General features: G+C 39.6%; 1 protein-coding gene across 4 annotated transcripts in view; it reads left to right on the forward strand.

The window, feature by feature from the left end:
* The first annotated feature begins 428 nt into the window (after positions 1–428).
* The window catches only part of DNM1L (dynamin 1 like), a 34,475-nt gene continuing 10,707 nt past the window's right edge, over positions 429–24,196 (forward strand). For 2 of the 4 annotated variants that reach the window (XM_052669401.1, XM_052669403.1), the window contains exons 1-11: positions 429–681; positions 11,385–11,532; positions 15,956–15,994; positions 17,148–17,194; positions 18,176–18,247; positions 19,208–19,294; positions 19,717–19,879; positions 21,481–21,601; positions 22,217–22,348; positions 22,648–22,854; positions 23,064–23,184. In XM_052669401.1, the coding sequence (XP_052525361.1) occupies positions 580–681; positions 11,385–11,532; positions 15,956–15,994; positions 17,148–17,194; positions 18,176–18,247; positions 19,208–19,294; positions 19,717–19,879; positions 21,481–21,601; positions 22,217–22,348; positions 22,648–22,854; positions 23,064–23,184 (1,239 nt within the window). In that variant the 5' untranslated portion in view covers positions 429–579. The remainder of the gene's footprint in view (positions 682–11,384; positions 11,533–15,955; positions 15,995–17,147; positions 17,195–18,175; positions 18,248–19,207; positions 19,295–19,716; positions 19,880–21,480; positions 21,602–22,216; positions 22,349–22,647; positions 22,855–23,063; positions 23,185–24,196) is intronic. The other 2 variants (XM_052669402.1, XM_052669405.1) reach the window with 2 other exon arrangements.

The raw sequence follows: 24,196 nt of genomic DNA on the forward strand, positions 1-24,196 counted from the left end.
CTCCTTCTCTGGAGATACTCAAAACCTGCATGGATGCTTTCCTGTGTAACAAACTGTAGGGAACCTCTTTAGTCCGGGGTTTGACTATGCGATCCCCAGAGGTCCCTTCCGATCCCAGCGACTCTGCGGTTCAAAGCCCAGTGTCCCGAATGAACGTGGTGGGTGTGCTGCTTGCTGAGAACTGCCTCCAGTGAGCTGAGGCAGGGCCTCGGCCCGCGGGCCGCAAGGCTGCTGGTGACGAGAATCAGCTTTATTGCATGAAAAGATTAAAATCCGAGCCGGAGCTGCGACGCGAGACCACAGCGGACGCGCTGGGCGACCCGCAAAGGCCTTCGGCCCCGGACGGGAGGCCCGAGCGGTCTCCCTCTGAAACTACAACTCCCGTGATGCCCCGCGGCGCTCAGCCCGCACTGCCCGCTGGGGGCCGCGCCGTGCGCGGGGGCCGGCGCCAATGGCGGCAGGCGGAGGAGGCGGCTGACGGGAGCCGCTGCCCGTCGCGCCCATTCATCGCCGACGCCTTCCCCCGGCTTTCTCTCTTCCCCCGGCTCCGCCGGGCTGCCCTCCGCCTCCGCAGCCGCCATGGAGGCGCTGATCCCAGTGATCAACAAGCTGCAAGACGTCTTCAACACGGTGGGGGCCGACATCATCCAGCTGCCGCAGATCGTGGTGGTGGGCACTCAGGTGAGGCGGGGGAGGGACGGGACAGCGGGCGCGGCCGGGTCTCGCCGCCCCGGGCTGCGGTCGGGGCGTCCCCCGTTCCTCCTGGGCCGCCGACCCGCCGTCTCCGTTTCCAAGGGCACGGGGGGAGGAGGGCGGCCGGGACGCCCTCAGCTGTGCCCGCGGCCCCCCCGTTCCGCTGGGAGTGCCACTGCCGCCGCCCTCCTTCCTCGGGCTGCCCGGGAGCGGTTCTAACGGCCGCGGCTCTCTCCGGGGCTTCCCCCGGCCCTAAGGGCCGCCGGGCGCAGGGATGGAGAGCGGAGGGACGGGCGTCAGCCGTGCTGCGGGGTCGCTGAGCTGTTTTTCCGCCTTTGGGACCTCTTTGTCTCGGCTAATGGTTGGCAGTGAAAGCGGCTTGACTTGGCGTTACAGTCAAGGGACTTGACTGTGGCCGTGTGTCCCAGCCCTCTAAAGCTGTGAAGCTGAACGAGCAGCTCCAGAGCCTTCAGATGTGTCCGAATGGGACGCTGTTCCTCAGCAGAACTTCTGGCAACACAGCGTGCTGGAGGGGAGCGGTGGCAACTGTGGAGAAGTGAAAATGAAACATTAAGCACAACCAAAACTTGGCGTTAATACACCATCTTTTTATTTATTGAATGTATGCCATTACTCAACAATAGTAGGCTGATGTCAAGAGAATTGTGCTAGCTGCTCTGCAGCCAGATATCATTATGTGACTTTGAAGACACCAACTGCAAGCTTAAAGCTGAAGTATGGCAGAGCTTTCCTTAAAGCCAGTCATAGTGCAGGACTGGTTGTAAGGCAGTGAGCTCTTCCTTTGCTTAGCCAGCATCAGTCAGGTGGTTCAGAGTCTGTGTCAGCTGCCTTAGAAAAGAGGTCCAGAGCACTGGTACTGAGGAGGAGACTTTGCGCTGGTTGGTTATATCAGGTCCTTGGTTTCTGGAGAGCACAGGAGCCCATCACTTTACAGAAACTTCCAATCTAATTTACGTTAACAGTAATGTCAGTAAGTTGGTTTTGTTGTTGTCAGTGCTGTTTTTGTTTATTTTTCTATCAGAAAGGTGTGAGGCAGAGGTGTGGCATTTTTATATGTGGAATTCATGGGAGTATTCTTTTCTGCTTCATTCTGATGTGTTGAAGTCTCTTGTATCAACCTTATTCTAGTTAACTTTTCAAAAGTACATGGAGTATGTAAGAATATATTCACATATGAAGGCTACTTTGAAAGTAATGCTCCAATTGTATCTAGCGTCAGAGGTGGATGTAAGTAAGATGGCAGTAGAGGACGAACCTTCCCACCAATATTCCATTCATTACATTTTGTTGTGGTGTGACAGATGGCAGCAGAGGGGCAGTCTGACTAAATGGTGTCTGACATGGAAGTGCATATGAAGCAAAGTGATATTATTGAATTCTTGTGCGGAAAAAATGGCACCCACTGTCATTCATTGAGGCTTATTGAACATTTATGGAGCCCAAACAGTGGATGTGAGGACAGTGAGGCAGTGGATGGTACGTTTCAGCAGTGGTGACAGTGATGTGAAAGGCAAGCCATGTTCCATACATCCATGCACAGCTGTCATGTCATGAAATGAAGGCCGTCTCAATCAGCTGATCCGCACAAATCAACAGATTACAAGCAGGGAACTCTGTGCAGAGCTGAATATCGATTGGAATATGCATTGGAAATCATGGTGGCAACACTGGAATGTCACAAATTTTGTATCAGGTGGGTTCCGTGAGTTCTCCCACAGCAACAGAAAGAACAGCATATGCAAGTTTGTCAGGACCTTTTGAACCAGTATGAGGTGACAGTTTCTGTATTGAATCGTTACCACTGGTGGGACATGGTGTCAACACTGAGAACCAGAGTTAAAATGGCAGACCATGGAGTGGTGACATGAACTTTTTCAATGGGAATTTAACAGGACACAGCCCTTAGCGGGTAAGGTGATGCACGTTGTCTTTTAGGATGGGAAAAGGATAATCCTTCTGGATCTCCTGAAACCCGGACAGACCTTCAACTCTGACTACTTCATCGCAACACTGACTAAGCTGAAGCTTCAAACTTGCAGTCAGGCCAGGAAAGAAAACAATTTTTCTCTTGCAACACCACAACACCCAGCCTCATACCAGTTGGAAGATCGTGGAGCTCGTTGCCATTCTATCCCTAACTTTCCTACAATGCTCGCAGTATAGTCTGGATATGGCTTCTTCTGACTTCCATCTGTTTAGGCCAGTGGAAGATGGACGGTATGGGCAACATTTTCCTAGCAACTACACTGTCATAGCAGCTGTGAAACAGAGGCTCACTTCCACTGGTGCAGATTTTCATGAGTGTAGCATGCAGGCTTTTATTTATTGCTGGCAAAAACGTGTAGCTCATGGTGGTACCTATGTTGAAAAGTAGTGTTTTGTACTGAGAATTTGCTCTATCATATAGTGTTCTTGTGCTCTTTGTTTCTGTTGTAGTTTCCAAGGAAACAAATGGGAGGTATTATTTTCATAGAGACCTATGTATATTTCACTTGAGTGGCCTACCCTTCAGTATTAATACCCCTTTGGTGTCCAGAATGGTAAAGTATACTGATACTGTATCTTTTAGGAAACCAGCTTGAATGCTTTTATATACCTCAGGAGAACATGTAGCAAAATGTATGGGAAATCGTATCCTAATTTTGTTCTTTTGTTTTAGTCAGGGTTCCTGGAAAATGTAATTGTCTTCATGGACGCAGGGATTCTGTAGTTATTTTATGCAATTATTTTATAGTTAAGATTGTATTGTTTTAGTCATTTCAGTCTAGTTTATGGCAGACCAGATTTCTGGAGATGTCTCACATATGTCCTTAGATCTGACAGTTTTGCTGCAGGGAGTTGGCTTCCATGTGTTTTTGAAACCTGCCTTTTAACAATGTTCCTTATGATATTTTTGGCTAAGTGCTGTATGACTCAAAGCTTTTTCCATAGTTGATTTCTTTGTGGCCTCAGGCATATGCAGTCTCTACTTTTTCTCCTTTTTGTAACACTCACAAACAGTTTTGAATTTCACTCCTCCGTTTTCCTTTGTGGAAGCAAGTGCAGTTGGTTAAGGTTTCTATTGCTCTCTGATTTCTCCTGCTGTTTTTCCTTGTTTCCCTGTTGCTTTTCCTGAATGACATCTCTACATATTCAGCAAAGAAAAGTAAAATGTAGATTTTTGTTGTTCCTTATTCTTAGCTATGTTCTGTACCTCTTTACTATACTTCTGTTGTGTTTTGTGCTTACGTCTGCCTTCAGTTCTCATCAAAGTACCCCACTTTAATTCTTTGTTTTCTAGCTGTTGTAGAGTTAGTAACTATGTATAATCCTTCCTTTCTTTGAGAAGGTTTTTCCTATATCAACTTGCCTGTAGGATTCATTTTGTACTGTCCCTCTGTTTTGAATGAATGACGTATCCTAGTTTTTCCTTTTTCTGGATAGGTTTGGATGCTGATTACAAAGCGTTCCCCCACAAATGTTAGACATTTGAAGACCTCTCGCCCTTTTTTGAGTGGTGTTCCTATGACTCGGTCACCTGAGAATTCCATCTTGTTTTCCACACAAAAACTGTAAGAGTCATCTCTGTGCCCTGGTATGGAATCTGTTAAGAAAACTGTGGACTGCTGCTGATAGGATTTGCAGGGCATCCTTACACTGCCAACTTTTTATTGCTATTTTAGGGTTTTGCTGTCCTTCCCAGATACGTGTGCTATTTTTCCTGATTGAGTATTTCAGTTGCCACCTTACAGCTGTGTTGTTGAAATGCAAAACGGTGTGCAGGCTGGGAATAGTATGCAAATGGTATTGTGACCTTATGATGTGCTTTATGCCAGTGCTTTGCTTTATGATCCGTGTAAGGGTTAAGGAGGTTGTGTTGAGGTGTGAACACATAAATACTAAAGTTAAAATGAGATGCAGGGAAGAACAACTGAGTATGGCCTTTTATGTGTTAAGGACGTGTAGGTATTATAATAGAAATACCTACATTACAGAAGAGAGTATGACTTTCAGAATAAACATCAACAGAATCTGTGTCTTGAGATGTGTAGAAGTGAATTCCCTTTTTCTTTTTCTTTCTTTTTTTTTTTTTTTTTCCAGATCTTTAATTCTTGGCATCTCTTTTGGGTTTCTAGAAGTCATTGACCTAGATACGTACTAACATTAGTGCTAGATCTGTGACAAAGGATTCTCCTAATACCAGTGTTATTTTAGAAAGGAAAAAGTTGTGCTTTGCAGTGCTTTGATCATAATAGAGACTTCATGATGAAATTGCTTGAGTAACCAGCTGCAATTCATGAAGGGATTTTGAAAAGACCTTTCAAGTGGACATTTATGTGTAACTGAAGACTGCGTGACAGTAAATGCTATTTTGGGACTTACAGTGTTGAAGTATATCTTACAGCACTTACTGTAGTTTGGTCTGTTGGTTGCTGCCATCCAAAGGAGCTGTTTCTTAAGGCTCTGTGATTGCCTCATAGATGAGCATGACATTTTTATTTTGCACAGTTTCAATGTTTTTCATTTTTATTTTTGCATTTTATTTGATGCTGCACAGAGCTTCAGTGCCCTTCCCTGCAGAGGGAACTTGGGCACTTGGTTCATCCAACAGCACATCCTAATCCATGGTTGGCAAAAAGACAGTTCTAAGTGAAGGAAACTCGAGGTTGTGCCAAGCAACTGGGAAGCTCTGTGCAAGCCCATGTCAGGATTGGGCATCCTCCCTATTCATTTTTTTGGACAAGCAATATTTCTTGGGTTTTCAGTGCAGTTGTCTTTAGATCCCTTTTACCTTTGTGATGGGGTGGATGGATCTGCACCGTAACTTTAGTGCTGTCTCTACTGCCTGGGGAGAACTTGTTTTTGCTCCTGGGTTTTGCAAGCTTTCTGTGTTATTTAATTTAATTTTTGAGTGTCTTTGTGTTTCGATGTAATTCCCTGTATCTAGTTACAGACATAACTGTTTTCCCCTTTGCCATCCCTTCCTTCTGTCAGATCATGCCCTGACTGTTCTGGTGAGTGTTTCAAATAAGCAGCAAAATGAAGCTGACGTTAATTAGGTGTTTTCTTATGCCAGGCATAACAAACTTTGCTGCTAAAGTGAAATAGTGCAGTAATTTTGTGTGCTCGATGCCAGGGTTCTCTTCTTATGATTGGTAGCAGTTCTTCTTTGAAAAACTGTATTGTAATTAAAATGGACAGATCCTATATCTTTCCCTCAGGAGACAGCACAAGGAAAACATGTTTTCAGGAAAACTAAGAGAATCTGTAATGAAAGGAACAAGCCTTGGCAAGTGTGTTTTGGGATCTGGAGAGAAAACAGCTGTGTAGGTCTTGGAGAAGATTTCCTTGTATTGGGAGCCAGGAGGATCACCGACTTCCTCTCAAAAAGTCAAACAGTGTCTCAGTTGTTTAGGGCTTCTTACATTTGGAAATACAACTTGGCTTTGTTTTGCTTTTCTAGATTGAAAAAAAAATAACAAGAATGATATAAGTGATGATATTTAAGGGCAATCTTTCATGCTTTGAAATGTGGATCATTAAACATCACATTTCCGTGAAATAACCGGTACTGGTTGATTCTAATTAAATGAGGTGTTTTTGTCTCAAGTGAAGTATCAGAGGACCTTGGGAATTGATGTATTGAGAAAGGATAGAACTGCAAATCTTCTGTGTATCTGTTAGAGTTTGGCCTGCATTTCTTTTTAAGTGTGTTGCGAATACAGGATTCCTGAACAATGGGGGGAGCTCTGTAAGGTCTGGCTTTTCTCGCTGCTCATGCATGAGCTGTCTTTTGTGAAGAGACTCCCCATGGATACCAGTCAGGAAGAAACCCTGACTGAGGTACCCACATAGATGCTTTAAAAAGAAGGTAATGTTCCTGTGGATTGTGCCTCAGTGAAAACATGTGAAAACAGTGAAAATATAAGCATCAGCTTATATTTCCCAGTAATAAAATTAGAGTTGAGTAAGCTGTACACATATTCATTGCTAAGAAATGGTTTAGCTTGCAGGGCCTTTCTCATCGTTTCTTGTGTGACAGAAGTTGCAGGATTTCCGCCATTTTGTCTCAGATGTCAAAGTAGACACATTGCTTATCTGAAGAAAATTCTTCAGGAGCTGGGTCACAGAGAAGCAAAACCTCTCCTATTTGCCATTCCGATCACTCTCAAATGTTTCATTATTATTATTATTGCGTTCTTATTTTCTTGTGCTGTCCTGTAGTAAGTCTGTATTCTGTTTTGGGAGTTCTTTACAATTGTTTTTTTTCTGTACAATTTATTTATTTATTTTGCTGTTTGATTAGGTAATTAAACGTTTATCTGGTCCACTTGAAGGGAATGATGATAGAACAAGGGGAAATGCCTTCAAGCTCAGGGTGGGTAGATTTAGGTTCGATATAAGGAGAAAAATCTTCTACAGTGAGAGTAGTGAGGCACTGGACCAGCTTACCTAGTGATGTGGATGATGCTGTTTCCCTGGAGACTTTCAGGGTGAGGCTGGATCAGGCTCTGAGCAACCTGATCTAGCTGTGGTGTCCCTGTTCATTGCAGGGGAGTTGGACTAGATGCCCCCCTCAAAGGTCCCTTCCAATTTTAAGGATTCTGTGATGAAGAAAACTTACCCCCACTTGAACCAGTTTTTGTTGGAAATTCCCCAGGACAACTTTCCCAAACATTAGGAAGGCAATGGATTCTTATAAGATGACTTAAAATGTGTGCAGCCAAGCCCATTATTACTTTAATCACACTTGAAATATGCAACCTATGACTGTAAATTCTAATGGTGCTTGTGTATCAGTGAGTCTCATGGTGGGTCTGCGTGTTGCCTTCTTGCAGCATGGGCTCCCTAGGAGCAGGCTGGCTTATCCCCTGAGCTGCTTGTTGAGGTCCTGTGAGACATAGGGAAGTGAAGCTCAAAAGAGTTGGCATGACCTTAAGGACAGTCTCCTCTTAGCATGTTGCTAATGGTGACTAATGATTTAGTGACAAAGGGCACAGGTAAGACTGAGGTATGCATTGTCTTCTTTGCCTTTATCTTCACCAACAGGATGTTGTAGGCCTTTCTGCCTCTAACTGAGACTCAAAATGGAGAGGAAATGTCAATAGCAGGAGAGAGTTGAGTCAGTGCTCTTTTGGACATGGAGAATGCATCTTGGCACACTGTATATGGGGAGCATGGCTTCTAAAATTGGGACTGCTAATTAGGTCACTGAGGACTTGGAAATAGAATAAGAAAGCTACAAAGGTGAATGTTAGGATAAGTTGTATTTATACACTTTGGGTTCTTTGTAGCACTTCAAAATTTTCAATGCAGAATGTTTTCCATTTGCCATGTCAGCAACCCTGAAGAGTTTCTGAAAATAAAATCTTGTTGCAAAGGAAGCTGGGCAAAGTCATGTCCTATCCACCACTTCAGAATTCCTGAGAAGTGTGGCTGGTAATTCAGCTGGTTGCAAAGGAAATTATTCTCATAAGAATTAGTGTAATGGATGGGAGCGTATGTGTACTGATACTTAGAAGAGCACACAGGTAAAATAAGCAGGGACATGTAAATATGGAAGGTAGAATGAGGATGTGAAGCAGGGTCACAAGGATGTTTAATGAGTAGAAATGCTGTTGGTTTTTTTTTTATTGTCACAGTTCTAACAGATCTCAGCTTTGTAATTTTTGAGAGAAGTGCCCCACTGTTTCCCTGTTACTGTCCTTCATCCTTGATTCTTTTAGATTAATCTGAAAAAGATGTTGACAGTGATGAAAATATAACTGTTTATGCAGCAATAAGAAACTGGTAAGATTTACATCATACGTAATGTGTATTGAAATAAAACATTTCTTAAGTTCAGTCCCTGTGCGTATCTTCCCTTCTTTTTTTAGTACTTCTATTTGTACTTCTAAAATTGTTTTGCTGTCCACTGAACTTGGTGAGACAGATGGGTAACAGAGCAGAGCATTAAACACTTATTTCTGAGCAGTTTATAAAAAGTTCCCGTGGTCATTACGGCTTGCAGATATGCCAAATTAGGATCAGGGTCCAGAGGAAAACCTGACTGATTAGCCACAGAAGATTGGAATGTGTTGATGCTTTTCTGGAATTGGTATTTCTGTCCTTGCTTCAAATCATGACAGTAGTTCCATGGAGATGATAAAATAAGCATAATGGTGCTGCAGATTTAACCCCTCAAATTCTCTGGTACTCTTACTCTACTCTTACTCCTAAGTAATAGTTAGTCCCTGCCTACAATGATATGAAAAGTTGTCTGAACTGAATTTATATTCTGAACAGACTCCGTGTCTTTCAGTTCTCCCCCCTGGCAGAGAAAGATCAGTTTTGTTTTTACTGCTCCTCTTGCTGTGCTTCCAGATAATTGTTGGTAATGGATGTATATGGGACCCAGATTAAGGAGTGCATTATTAGATAGTGTATCATGTTCCAAAAGCAGATTGCTTCAGTAAGGAAACCTAATGCAATTAGAAACAAATTTCCTGATGTGTGGAGTATTGCAATGTCTCATCAAATGTATGACTTCACATTTGCCATTTATTAAACCACTGCAAAGGATTCAGATAATTCCTTTTACGTCTGAAAATACCTGGGCTGTGGGAGTGATGTAGGATATAGTGTTCTAGTTCCGTGTGTAATTTAGTATAGAATCATAGAATGGTTTGTGTTGAAAGAGGCATTTGCAAATAATCTAGTTCCAGTCTGCCTGTCGTGCATAGTGACATCTCTAGATCATGTTGCCCAAAGCCCCAATCAGCCTGGCCTTGGGCACCTCCAGGGATGGGGCATCTACAGCTACAGTCTGCTCTAGTACCTCACAACATTCATTGTGAACAATTTCTGCCTTACATGTAATCTCAACCTACACTCTTTAAGCTTGAAGCTATAATCTCTTATCCTGCCACTGCATAATCTTATAAAAAGTTGTTCTCCATCTTGTTCATAGGCTTCCCTCAAGTTCTGGAAGGGTGTAATGGGCAGCCTGGTCTAGTATTGAATGTGGAGGTTGGTGGCCCTGCATGGGGCAGGGGGGTTGGAGATTCATGATCCTTGAGGTCCCTTCCAACCCTGGAGCCCTCTCTTGTCCAGTGCAGACAAGCCCAGCTTCATCCTCAGCCTTTCTTCATAGGAGAGGTGCTCCAGCCTTCTGAGCATCTTCATGGCCCTCCTCTGGATCCATTCCAACAGCTTCACATCTTTCTTGCACTGGGGGACCTAGGCCTGGACGCAGTACTGCAGATGGGGCCTCATGAGGGCAGAACAGAGATGGACCATCCCCTTCATCCTGCTGGCCACCCCTCTGTAGATACAGCCCAGGATGCAGTTGGCCTTCTCAGTCACACACTGCTGACTCATATTCAGATTTTCATCTGCTGATACACCCAAGGCTTCTTTTCAGGGCTGTTCTCATTTCCTTCAGACTGTATTTGTGTCAGGGATTGCCCTGACCCAGGTGTAACACTTTGCACTTGGCTTTGTTGAACCTCATTAGGTTCACCTGGGCCTAGTTTTCAAGCCTGTCTATGTGCCTGGGATTGCACCTCTTCCTTTCAATTGACTACCATGGAATTTGATGTAGATTTATTTGGAAAAATGTATACAATCTGTGTTGTTTTGCTATTCATCCATTAAAACAAATGATATTGATAAGTAATTGTTTGGTAAGATGATTCATATAGTAGCAACTCCTAACTGACTACTGTGATTGTCAGGGCAGGTTTTCTTATGACGTGCCCATGTTGACTTATTAACTACAGAAAACAGGAAGAATTGAATACATATGCAATATTAATACAATATTAAAAACAAAACACTACCCTCAGAATCTTAATGGTCAGATTTTCAAACTACTATGGTGACATAACTGTGTCTATTATTAATTTAGATATGATAGTTTTAATATGATAGTAATCTTGAACCACTCTTACAACCCATGTGTTCACATTTTCTTATTGGACCATGTAGCCTAATTTGATGTTTTGTGAGAGATTTTACGGAATGCTTTGAATGTAGGTGCTTAAAGAGAGTTTAGAATTTGCCAACCTCTAAGCATTTCACAGTTTCTTACAGATTGTTATTCTATGGATAGATGTTTGCAGCCATCCAGTAGTAGATATCTGTGTGTATACATGCACACACACATGCAGAGGAGGAAAAACAACATAAAACAACTTCTGTTCATACGTTTAGATTATAAAGCATCATTTGTACTAATGAAGCCAATGTAACATAGTATCTATGAATAATAATAAAAAACTACTAGAAGTACAGGATTGTCTTGGCTTGATGGACTCAAATTGTATATAGTTACTGTTTTCTGTTTGATGTTCCTGCTTTTATTCGTGTTGGACTACAGTGTTAAGTGTTACTGCAAGATGTTAGAAAATGACATAGATTTATTTTTACTTGTTTGATTTAGCTTTAAAAAATAGAAGATGCATCTATCACCATGGCTTTTAAATGTCAAGGTCAAGTTTAGAAATTTACTGTTTTATATCAGATTTGTCCTTTATTGCCTATGTGGTATGGTATCCCTATTAGATATAACAAGTCTGTTGAATGCTCCATATAACTGTATAGCAGAGGATAGCTGAACGATGTTTAAGGGAGTGAAAACAAACTAAAACTGATACACTGGCAGCATTTTGTTGTTCAAGAAGGTCATGTAACTGTATTCCAATTTTCAGAGCAGTGGAAAGAGTTCAGTGTTGGAAAGCCTTGTGGGGAGGGATCTGCTCCCACGAGGTACCGGAGTTGTGACCCGAAGACCCCTCATTCTGCAGCTGGTGCATGTTTCCCCAGAGGATGGTCGGAAAACAGCTGGAGATGAAAATGGTAAGTGTGATCCAAGAGTGTGTTTGTTGTAGCAGGAAATAGACTTTTAATTTTCTGGTGTATTTTACTGTAAAATCAGTTGTTGTAATCTTAAAACACTTTTTTTTTTTTTTAAATAAGTTTCCTTGGAAGAAAAGACTGCCATTGTCACAACTGTGATGTCCATAAAGCAAATGTCATGACATCAAAAGCTTTTGTGTATTTAGAATATCTTTAATGTTTTAAGCATTCCTGTTTGTTCTTAGCAAGTGCCTTTGAGAAAATCAGGCCAAAGGAAGCATTTCAGTTTTGATAACGATTGTCAGTTTTGATAATGAAGCATCAAGAACAAGATTTCCTTGTGTGTGCTTTACTCCCCTTTCTCTTTTGCTGTTTAAATAAGACCTTTCCTTGAAGTTAGGAGCGTGTGACTTTTTAGAAGGAGGTGAAGAGATGGATAAGCTCTGGACTAAGCAGTAGGAGAACCAAAACCAAAGAAAGCTGTGGCAGATGTGAGGAGAATTGGATGTGTTCTTGTAGCTTACAGTTACTAATTGATTGAGCTACTCCGAGAGATTTTAAGCACGTCAAGAACGATGCTTTAAGTTGTCTGAAGGTGTACCTTGAAGCTTTTGTCTTCTGTGATGCTTCATTATGACCTTGCCTCAGATGAAGAAAGTCATCTCAGTGGTCCCTTGGAAGTTTGAACACTCCTGTTGCTCTTGCTCTTTCACAGGAACACCAGAGGCATAGCCACTTACTGATTGTCACACGCACACGCGCACACACACACACACACACACACACACACACACATTAAATTTAGATAGGAAAGTTACACAGACTTTTGATGGTGTGATAATCTTGGGCTTATAGTTATTATTTCTCAGTGTGTCTAAATTATTCGGAACTGATTTCTAGGAATAGTTAGGGTATCAAGTTCTTTGCAGTGTAATATTTGTAATTGTTGGTCTTTTCAGCCCGAGGAAAAGGAGATTGAGAGGGGAACTGATTAATGTTTGTAAATATCTCAAGGAGGGTGGGAAGCAAAAGCATGAGGCCTGGCTCTTCTCAGTGGTGCGTAGCAATAGGACAAGGAGCAGTGGCCTAAAGCCTGAACATGAAAAGTTCCATACAAACATGCAGAAGGACTTCTTTACAGTAAGGGTGATGGAGCACTGGAACAGGTTGCCCAGAGAGGTTTCCTTCTATGGAGATATTCAAGACTTGTCTGGATGCCTACTTTTGCTACCTGTTACAGGGAACCTGCATTGGCAGTGCAGTTGGACTCACTGATCTGTTGAGGATCCTTCCAGCCCCTGTGATTTTGAAAAACAGTTACTAAAGTTGGGCAGCTGAAAGGTTAAAGCTTCCATTTTCAATATTGCTGCAAGCAGAAAACACAGTTCTGATTCATAACAATTAAGTGCTTTCAGCATGCATGACTCAGTGTACAATCCAGGCAGTGCTTGATTGTGAAGAGATCATAGAATAATTCAGAATGGAAATGATCTCAGGGAGGTCTGAAGTCCAGTATTCTGCTCAAAATAGGGCCAGCTTTGAGCTCAAGACCAGATTGCTCAGGTCTTTATCCATTTGGGCCTTGAAATCCTTCAAAGATAGGGAATGCATAGACTCTCTTGCCTATTGTTTAAGAATGGCACGTTGGATTTCTTTCTAAGTGGCTTCATGCTAATTGCTTTGCACAATACGTGAGTTTTGGTACTTTAAAAAAAAAAAACAACAACCTTTGATTCTGGGTTGTTACATAAAACAGGATTTTGTTATTCTCTGTGACTTTACAGGTATACAAGATAATTTTGTAATGAAGGGAATTCCGAGTCAAGGCAGAGGTTTTCTGCTGTAGGTTGCATTTGATCCAGGGATTTGATTTTTAAATTGGAAGTGGGATCATTGTATTACTGCACTAGGATGTTGGGCTGAATTAATATTTATAAGGTCCATTTAGACTTTTAGAAAAAACCATCAATATTTAAGACATAATTTCTTTTGGATGTTCCTTTGAGAGAAATGTGGGCTTGTTTGTTAAGAACAAACTTCTGTAACTTTCACCAGTTGCATTTGACTTGCCTCTCTTCTCCCTCAAAAATTCAGGCAAATCAATGAGTTTGTCATTGATGCGGTTTAGTTTATGCACAGATTATCTTGTTTCATCTGAAAACATGGGATCAAGCTTGGAAAAAAACAGATGGCAGCCTGTTATACTGACAGATACAGATGTTACCTTTATTATGACTTGCATGTTGAGGTACAGCTTGAATGTTATAAATTTTGTAGAGGGAAGACTTGTGGGTAAGACCTTGTTGGTGTGAATGGTTTATCCACGAAATCTTGGACAAGAGATCATCAGCCTTAGCGTGTTGCTTTCTGAATGTGCTTGTGAACTGTTTGCCTGACCAGATCTTCAGTGCAACTGCCTTATTGCTTTGTGATTCCTTGTGATTTGTAATTTGTGTTGTCACATTTATCAATCCTTTCCTCCTTGCCTTGAGAATCCTTACTTTCAAAGTCCTGATGCGAATCCTTCCTCCTTTCCTAAAAACTCAAATGCATTAAATTAAAACCATTGGGAATTTTTTTTTTTTTCAAATGTCAAAGGTCTGTGTATTATCATAGACTTCAGGTGAGTGAGGTGAAAGATTCCCACTATATAAAATGAAACTTCTAGGATGAATTAAACTTACATTTGCACCAAATGAGACCTGCTGTACTTCTTGGGACGTTGCATTTATTCCTTTTTTTTTTTTTTTTTCTTTTTCCCTCCATGTGCTCTGAGGCTGAGGTTAAGACTAAGCCTTTTATCACAGGTTCAATCTTCTCTTGTGTTATATATAGCAAGGAAAACTTGTATCTTGTTAAAGCTTTAAAAAAACCCCTCTCATTAGATCCATGGATGTTAACAGGTTAAAATGTAATACTTCTCAATAAAATGCATTGTTGTTTTTTTTTTTTTTTTTTGTATCTATTTTTAAAATCTGTTGGTTGATATTAAAAAAAAAAAAAAAACCCAAAAAATTATGCATGGGACTAAATCTAGCAGCAAATTTCTGTGCTGCCAGAAAACCAGTAATTTAAATCTGAAACAGCATGTCCTACATCATCTCCCTGAGAAGAAGATAACAAAGGAGTGCTTGCTCCATTTCTTTCAAATTGTGGTGGTGGCAATATCTTGCTGTATCTTCTGGTTCTGTGCCCATCATCTTTCTCTCAGTTCTTAAGAGGGGATGAGTAATACAACTTTGAAAGTACTGTAGTTTTTTTTCCTTAATGTGCATTTTGCTGTAGTTCCTTTATACAGTAAAGTTAAGCTTGTTTAATGATGTGAAATTAATAAGTCCTTTCATTTTACACTTTTTTTGAGGTGGAGGCTGGTATGTGATTTTGTTGATTTATCAGCCAACACAAAAAAAAAAAAAAAACAGCTGCCTCTTAACAATGATTTTCCTGTATGCCTGTGGTTGTTCATTAATTCTAATAAAGCAGTGAGGACAGAAGTATATTTAATAATTTTGTTTTTTTTTAATAGATCCAGTTCATCTAAATCGGTGTATTTCAACTGAAAAAGTTCTGACTTACCCACAAGTGCAAGACATCAGAATTAACTCCCCAGATCTAGCAAGCTTTCCAAAATGATGAGCCAGTTGTTGCTGCGCTCCTTGCATTTTGTGCCAAACAAGCCAGCATGCAACAAAAAAAGGTCTTCCCTGGTTTATTTTGTTCTTGCACTTCCATGAGGCTCTACTGGTGTCACAGAAAAATACAGTCGTAAACTCATCAACCCTTCAATGAACTTTGAACTTTTCGTTTGTTTTTGTGATGGGGTTTATATAGGTGAGAAACTCTCACAAAGCTGAGAATGGTGATAGCTAATGTTGTCTCTTCTTAAATCTGTCTCAGAATTGCTGTAATTGGTTCTTTTAATCTGCATAGATTTATTTTCGTCATTTAAAAAGATGGATGCAAAACTCAGGTTTCTTTCCTTTGCAGTAATATTATCTCCAGTGACACTAAATACGTACCTGACTTTGTCTCATTCTTGCCACGAGTAAATGATGACAAATGTATTTTGCCAAAGAAGTTCAGCTTTGCAGAACCAAGTGTTGCTTTTCTCTGTCCTCAGACAAAAATATTGTAAAGTGTTGGAATCAGATGAGCAGCAATAGTAAAGAGATCATCAAGTAAACTTTGTGATATGGAATATCTGATTAATACTCATCATTTATCAGTGCTAAGATCTTACTGCTGTGCATATTGTTAATGTTATACATTCTCATCAGTAATGGACTAGCATGCACATCTGTCTGCATGCATTTGTGAATCTTTGTAATATAATCTCGTGGTGAAGGGTTAATAAAATGCTAAATATGTTAAATATGATGAAAACTTTTAAACATCATTCACTGCTGTTTCTCTTTAACTGCAGACCCTGCTACATGGAAAAATCCAAGACACCTTTCTAAAGGTTGCCTTTATCCGTTTGCTTTTTCTCCCTGCACATGAAGTGCATGCCTGTATACACTAACCACGTCCATTTCATGCCACTTTATTGGTGATCACTCTTTTACACATTGGCTACTATGTTGATTATTTTGCTAAGTCTTGTGATTTAGGTTTGGTTTGTTTTCTTTTTTTTAGCTTTCTGACCTTGTTGCTTTAGAATGAGATGACTTTTGCTTTTCTATGTGGTTGCTGCCTCATAGAACTTTCTGCACTTTTAATTCCCAAATCCTTTAAAAGATCTCTGATTGAAGTACCTTGAAATTCGCTTTGAGTGAAAATATGTTTTGAATGCTGACTTAATGTTAGGTAAGCAGTGTGTTTGTTAAGCTGTGAAATTTCGTGTAGGCTATTTTTCTAGAGCAGATTGCTCATTGAGTAGCAGAGGGGAAAGGATCACAAACTGAAAAACTCTATGTGGAACTCTTGGTATTTGGAAACCCAGTTGTGGAACTGCAGCATGACTCTGCCTGCTGCCTACACCACAGAGCAGGAGTTGACCAACCCGTCTTTGCTGTTTCTGGGACTGCTCTTGAAGAGCCCCCAAGTAATTTCAGGCATCTGTGGTGACAGATTAAGATGTTTGGTCCATGACAGATTTGGGAAGAGACATGCTTTCCTAAGACTTCATTGTTATGTAAAGTACTTATGTATTTTCTGTTTGTTTGTTTTGGTTCTACAGGTTTTTCTAACTTTTTCTTTCAGCTGCAATTTGATCTCATTTGCATGGTAAAAGAAAAGTTGCTATAAGCTGATGAATATTTTTTTCAGGGTATTTTTTTTTAAGCTGTTGCTAATAATTATTTTGTTTTCTGTTGCAAGCTGATTTTTTAATGAACTCAGACCTTTTCCAAAGAATGGTAGGACAGCTGATTGGCTCAGTTCACAATCATGAAGGCAGACGTTGTGGAAGAGAGACAAATTAAAGATGCTGTGCTTAAATAAGCAGAATCATAAATGCATTTGTACTGAGCCATTTAATGTCTAATAGCAGAAAGTGAACTAATTCTTGCTGCTTGAAAAAAAAAAATCACATTCTAGTCTTCAACAAACAAACTCAGAAAAATGTGATTGGAAAATCTGCTTCCTCTTCCTCATGTACCAATTCTTTGTTTCAGAGATAGATGCTGAAGAGTGGGGTAAATTTCTTCACACCAAAAATAAGGTACGTTTGCTCTGGTTACAGAGCAGCCTTTCCCAAGCAAGAGAACCATTCTGCTATATTGCATGCCAGAATATTCAGGTTTTTCTGTTTCTAAGAGTAGAAGATTAACCAAAGCCTTAGTTACTTGCCAGTAACTCTGTATGTGGATCATTGATTCCGCTGAGTTATTTATCTTGACCCTAAAAATGTTGTTTTGCTGCTTTTCTTTTCTTTTGGGCATGAATTAAATTGATATACACAATTGTATATCACAAGTTGTTTTAGTCCACTGAGGAATTGACTACTTTAGAGGTATATTACAAGGGTGTGAAAAGGAAGAGTCGAATACTTAGCAAGGAGAGAGAAACAGGGATGGCTGAGGATTTCAAGTTAAGAATTAGGCTTTGATTGTCTTTGCCAGCTGCAAAACTCCTTGTTGGCAGATGTTTTACTAGTTTAAACTGATTTCCTCACTTTGTGTAGATAGTACTGAAAGTTGAAGAGATCTTGAAGAGGAACACAGAGGAAACATGTGGATGGAGTAGCTTGGTGGTGGCTTCTTTTCATTGATGGAAAGAGGACACAGTAAACAAGAATGTAAAAAAGGAAATGATAGGCTGTGTTCTTTGTCTCTTCCCAGGATGTGAAGGAGTAGAAGCTTGATGTTCATCAACTTCAAAAGCTTGTAACTAGACTAGTGGTAGAATTAAATGTGAAATTCTCTGTAGGTGAATGCAGTTTGTTTTCTGCCTTGTCTGATATTGTTGTAAGTGCTGGTAACTGCCATCAGATTCTGATTCCTTTAATTCTGAGCACTGATGGTTGTTGTCACAGCAGTAGCTTTTGCAGTAGCTATTAGTCACTCTTCCTTTCTTCCCCCTCACCTTCTGTATACATAGTTAGATAATTTTTCACTGTCTCTTGGAGAAACAGGCACTATTTCACTATTAGATGTTTGTGAATAAATGGCTATCTACATAATCTTTCTTTTTTGTACTTCAGATCTATACAGATTTTGATGAAATTCGTCAGGAAATAGAAAATGAAACAGAAAGAATTTCAGGAAATAACAAGGTAAATACTGAACTTTCTATCTTTGTCTTGGTGTAGATTCTCTTGCTACTGAAAGCTTTATTAACCTGTTCTGACATCTAAAAGTGAAAAGCACTGAACTGTTCTGAAGAAGAGATAGCAAGCAACATTACTGTGTCTAATGATTTTTTACTGTGTTCGTGAGTCAAGTCACTAAAGCTAAAAGAAAACACAGAGAATTGTTGTTGCTTTACTTCAAAACTTCCACAATAATCCTGCAAAAAATATTAAACTTGCTTCCACTGTTTCCATATGCATTCCTTCATGTGTGATTATAAAATTAAGTATTGTGTTACTGAATATCTGTGTAATTACTTGGGTTAGGGCAATCCCAGGTATTTATACAAACTGGGAGAAGAAGAACTTGAGAGCAGCCCTGCGGAGAAGGACTGAGTGGATACAACTGTTTGTGGGGGTGGATAGTGATAGGACAGGGGGGAATGGTCTTAAAGTGAGACAGGGGAGGTTTAGGTTAGATATTAGGAGGAAGTTTTTCACACAGAGGGTGGTGACACACTGGAACAGGTTGCCCAAGGAGGCTGTGGATGCCCCATCCCTGGAGGCATTCAAGGCCAGGCTGGATGTGGCTCTGGGCAGCCTGGTCTGGTGGTTGGTGATCCTGCACAGAGCAGGGGAGTTGAAACTGGATGATCGTTGTGGTCCTTTTCAACCCAGGCCTTTCTGTGATTCTGTGATTATTGTATGAAATAAAGCCTTTTATGCATTATATTGAGGGGATAACAAGGCAACTGCTAAATACAAAGAAATTGGTTGGCAGATGTGGCTTTCTTTTTTCTTCTACCAAACAGATAAGATGCATGATGGAAGAAATGTATTCTTTTGTTTATATATGTATTATTACAGAACTTCAGATTTGACTTTCCAAAGTGTCATTTAAGTAATTTGGTACAGTGATTAACTTTACTGTGAATACATTTCTAGGGTATCAGTCCTGAACCAATTCATCTTAAGATTTTTTCGTCTAATGTTGTGAATCTGACTCTTGTGGATTTACCAGGAATGACAAAGGTAAGATATGAAATGCTCTCCTTCTGAAAGCACTGTGTTTTGAAACAAGGAGCTTTCGTTTGATCTTAAGCTTTGTTTTGTATTGTTAGATTAGTGTTTCAGTTCTTAAAAGTTGTTTACATTTTCCTTCAGATAAAGTAGTTGGCTATATACGTTTGAGATGTCACCATCTTCTGGTGTAGGATTTAGGTTTCTGGTGCAATTCACTGTTACAGTGACCTTTTTTCATTCTTTTTTTTTTCTTTCTTTTTTTCCTTTCTTTCCCTCTCTCTTTTCTTTTCCTCTTTCTCTCTTTCTCTCACTTTCTTCTTTCTTTTCTCCCCAGAGAGAAAGGGAAGAGCTGAAAACTTTAGTTAGTGATCTAACATGGGAATAAATGTATAGTTTTGAGTAGTTCTGCACTATATTTTTTTTCCCCCTAGGTGCCTGTTGGTGATCAGCCCAAAGATATTGAACTTCAAATAAGAGAACTAATCCTTCAATTCATCAGCAACCCAAATTCAATTATTCTGGCAGTCACAGCAGCAAACACAGACATGGCCACTTCAGAAGCACTTAAAATTGCACGGGAAGTGGATCCAGATGGTAAGCAGCAAGAAAAAGTAGATCTTGTAATTCAGCTTCAGCTTTATTTTAGAATTTAATTAAAAAAACAAGCAAACAAACAAAAAAACAAAGCAGAAGTTGTTTGAGCAAAAAGAAGTGAGGAAAATGTTACTTAATTTCCTGGAAAATACAATTATTATATTTGCTTGAAGATTTCCAGTTTCAGCCTCTGCAACTCAGAAAAAATTGTGATCAATTAATATCTTAAGAGCTTTTTGACTCACAAACAGATCAGAAAACTATTTTAATAGTCCTACAAGCCACATCTGTTTTCAGAGCAACAAAATGGCATTACAGAATATTAGTGGTTTTGAGATTTTTAGTAGTGTAATCTGTTAGGATGACTTCATGCTTTATTGTCAAATATTTTTGCTTTTGTAAGAGAAAATAACGTCATCCTGCAGTAGTAATTATCTGTTTAGATGTTACTTTAATGACTTTTGGTGAGAATGCAATTAATATGTCTTCTTAGTATCCATTTTAGTGTTCCACATTTGTATGACAGAACTGACTGCTTTGTTTTAATCTAAAAAGGATAACTTTTATATTTGCCTAATGACTTTGAAACAAAGCTGAAGCTGCTATTTACTAATAAATGGTACTGTATAATTTGAAAGACTATGAAAGTGTATACTCTGAACATAGGTATATTGAAATTAGGGAAAAAATTTGTGTTGGTATGCTTTCCCATCAAATTCTTCTCATAGAAGTAGTATTTCTTACTGGCTTTCAAACTACAGGTCAGCTCTGTGTCCACAGCTTCGAGGGAGAATCTCTTCCCTTGGTTTTCTCTTTAGTCAGATTGTCCTGGTTCCAGCCAGCGGAGCTTTTCTTTTTCATTTATTCCTGTAAAAGTGATCAGCTGTGTTTTTTGGATCACTTCCCAAAATTCTAAGCTTTAAAGATCTGAAGTTTCAGGTCATGTTGCAGGCTTTGTAGTAGTATGCAAAGTGAATTTGAGTGACTGTTTCTCCCACAGTATCTAATACAAAGTTGTTTTCACTCAGAAAACATTAAGTTACATATTTGACAAAAATCTCTTTCATTAATCTCATGCTGCTTCTTCAGACTCTTGGTACTTTTGAGAATGTGTTTGATGCACAGTGATTGAAGTGGTCCTGTTACCTCCTCTGGCAGCTTCTCCAGCAGTAGAAGTGCTTCAAAAATAGTTTCATTATGTGAATTGCCATGATGTGGTGTTACATATATCCTAGAAACGTGTTCAGTTTGCTCACACTTACAGGTCCCCTGCCTATTTGCCTTAAGTCTTCTCCATAAATGCTTTACAGCAACCTCAAGTACTATTCAAAAATATTTATTACATTTAGCAATTATACAATTTCAAACTGCATGTTTCCTAAATCTTTAACCACTTATGCATGGGGAGCAATATGTGCTAAATGGTTATTTTTCTACGCTTTTGTTAATAAAAGGCTACAGGTAGACGAGCACCACACATTCTTGCGCTGGTCTCTGCTGGTTTGATCTATTACATTTTATGCAATTGTATGAGAAACTTTGTGAATGCTGAGCTTTGATGAAGACAAAGCATCCCTGTGAGTGAGTTGTCCTTTTGATAGGTCGAAGAACCCTTGCTGTTATCACAAAGCTGGATCTCATGGATGCGGGCACTGATGCTATGGATGTGCTCATGGGCAGAGTGATTCCAGTAAAACTTGGCATCATTGGAGTAGTGAACAGGTCTGTCTGGGCACATTTACACTATTTTTTGACTTCTTTAGCCATGGGTATGAATTTTAAGAGTAAGGTGACTTGACATTGAAATAAGCAACCAACAAACCTGTTGCTTACTTTTCAAAAATCTGTTGTTCTTCCCATCAACCAACTGCTAATTTAGAAGAAATGTCTTTATTCCTTTCTAGAAGAACTGTAGCATTATTTCTTCCCACTATTGATTGTTTGTTTTTTTTTAGCTTGAGGGATGTTTCTGATCAGCTATTCACATTATTGCTAATTCAGCACTAATAGATACTATATATTAGGGCTAAGCAACTGCTAACAGCACAGTACTGTCTTTAGTACGTGTTCACTCTGATCTTTTGCATCAGCTAGATCTAATCTCATGTACTATAAAGTTTTTTGCTTAGTCTGTGTATGACTGCTACCTGTACTGATTTACCTGTGCTCCATGGGACAGTAGATGAACCACTTCTTTATTGACCAAGAAATAGGAACAGTTGTCTTTTTTCTTGTCTAAAGCAAAACTCTGCTGGTTAATTGTCCTGTCAGGCAGCAAAGAAGTGTGAATTGTTTTTTGAATGTTAACTAGCGTGAAACTATGTCTTTTAACTTCAGGAGTCAGCTGGATATTAACAATAAGAAGAGTGTAGCCGATTCTATTCGTGATGAATATGGTTTTCTTCAAAAGAAGTATCCCTCCCTAGCCAATCGAAATGGAACTAAGTATCTTGCTAGAACACTGAACAGGTATTATATAAAAAAAACCAAACAACCAAACAATTGTGTGTGCTTTTCAAGGTATGTTGAAATGTAGATTGATATACAATATATGTAATCATTTATATCTACCTTTCCTTTTTACTTTGGTGTTGTACAGTGAAACAATAAGGAAAGCTCTGTTTGGTTCCAAATTCAATTTCTGAATTTACTGTAATTTCCCTGAGCGAATGTTTTCCTTTGTTGGTTATTTTCTGTCTCATCTCTCTTTTGATGGAGATAACACTGAAATTCCTTCCCTCTCACAAAGGTCTGTTTTTTATTTTTAGACTACTCATGCATCATATCAGGGACTGCTTGCCAGAACTGAAAACCAGAATCAACGTTTTAGCTGCTCAGTACCAGTCTCTGCTTAATAGCTATGGGGAACCTGTTGAGGACAAAAGTGCCACTTTATTGCAACTTATTACCAAATTTGCTACAGAATATTGCAATACTATTGAAGGAACAGCAAAATACATAGAGACTTCTGAGCTGTGAGTAATAAATGGTCTTCTGGAACTTTGACTATGTGTTTAGATTGAGCCTGTAACTCCTGCTGACTTACACTGGCAGTAATAGTACACTAGAGTATAATATAGTAAAAAAATATATATATATATTCTTTGAATGTAAGTAATCGTAAAAAAGTTCATAATGAGAGCTTTTTTCTTCTTTACTAATTTCAGTTACTTTGCTGTTTCAGATGTGGTGGAGCCAGAATCTGTTACATCTTTCATGAGACCTTTGGACGAACCTTAGAATCTGTTGACCCTCTAGGTGGCCTTAATACAATTGATATCCTGACTGCCATTAGAAATGCTACTGTGAGTGTTACTCTGTAGTTCTAAGTGCTGTTCCTGTATATATTGGATTCAAAATAAGATCTCAACTAATTCATGCTGCTTCAGGACTTAACAACAACTGAATGAGTTTGCGTGAATACGCTGAATCCTCCTTTTTGTTATTTCAAGAGAAAAATACAACATTCAGATTTGCAGCCTTTATCAGATATGGAATAAGTTTAAGGGAAGTGCTTGCTTGTTTCTGTTGTGAATAGGCTGAAATTAAGCTTAGGCCCAACTTTGGCAGCCCTGTACTGTTACTTGTATGAGAAAGTGTGATGAAGGACTGCTTATGCACTTGTTTTGCATGAAGCACTTCTGTGTTAGCTATGAAGACTCAGTGTGTGATCTGCAGGCTAGGACACGTTCAGATATTTTCATTTTCTTTAAAGGCTGTGACTCATTAGTAGTTTAGTATTTACATGATTGGTTTTGTTGTCAATGTGGGAATCGATGTTGCTAAGAATTCACTGTAAGTTTACTTCTAAATGTTGCAGTACAAAGAATGTTCACTCCTTAGAACTTGACTGAACAAACAAGTCAGCTTTTATATTGAGTTTTGATTGGTGCAGTCAGACGGATGTGTTTTGTGGTCAGTAATTATTTAGACTTGGAATACATCAGATACTTGCAGCAATGAAATGTGTGCATGCTGCTGTCCTTCTGTAAATCTAACACAGGATTTAGTGGCTGATAAATTGTATTGATCTGCAAGGTCAGCGTTAGGGATAATTTAATTTATGACACAGTGACACTGCACCCAAGTATATTTAAAAGCAAACCCAGCTGTCATCCAGTGAGAATTGTATGGCCCCTAAACTGTGCTACTTCTCCTGTCTGCTGAAAATTAGGAAGAGAATGTTTTAGTCTTTGTTATAAATTTTATTTAAACTTGGATCCATAAACCTGAAAATAATTATAAGACCAGGTAGAAATGCTCAAGATTTGACAAGGGTGCTGGTTAATCATTATTTAACACTAAATCAGTCTTACA

Source organism: Tympanuchus pallidicinctus, unplaced genomic scaffold (genome assembly GCF_026119805.1).
Source record: "Tympanuchus pallidicinctus isolate F22 unplaced genomic scaffold, pur_lepc_1.0 scaffold8, whole genome shotgun sequence".
NCBI lineage: Eukaryota > Metazoa > Chordata > Aves > Galliformes > Phasianidae > Tympanuchus > Tympanuchus pallidicinctus.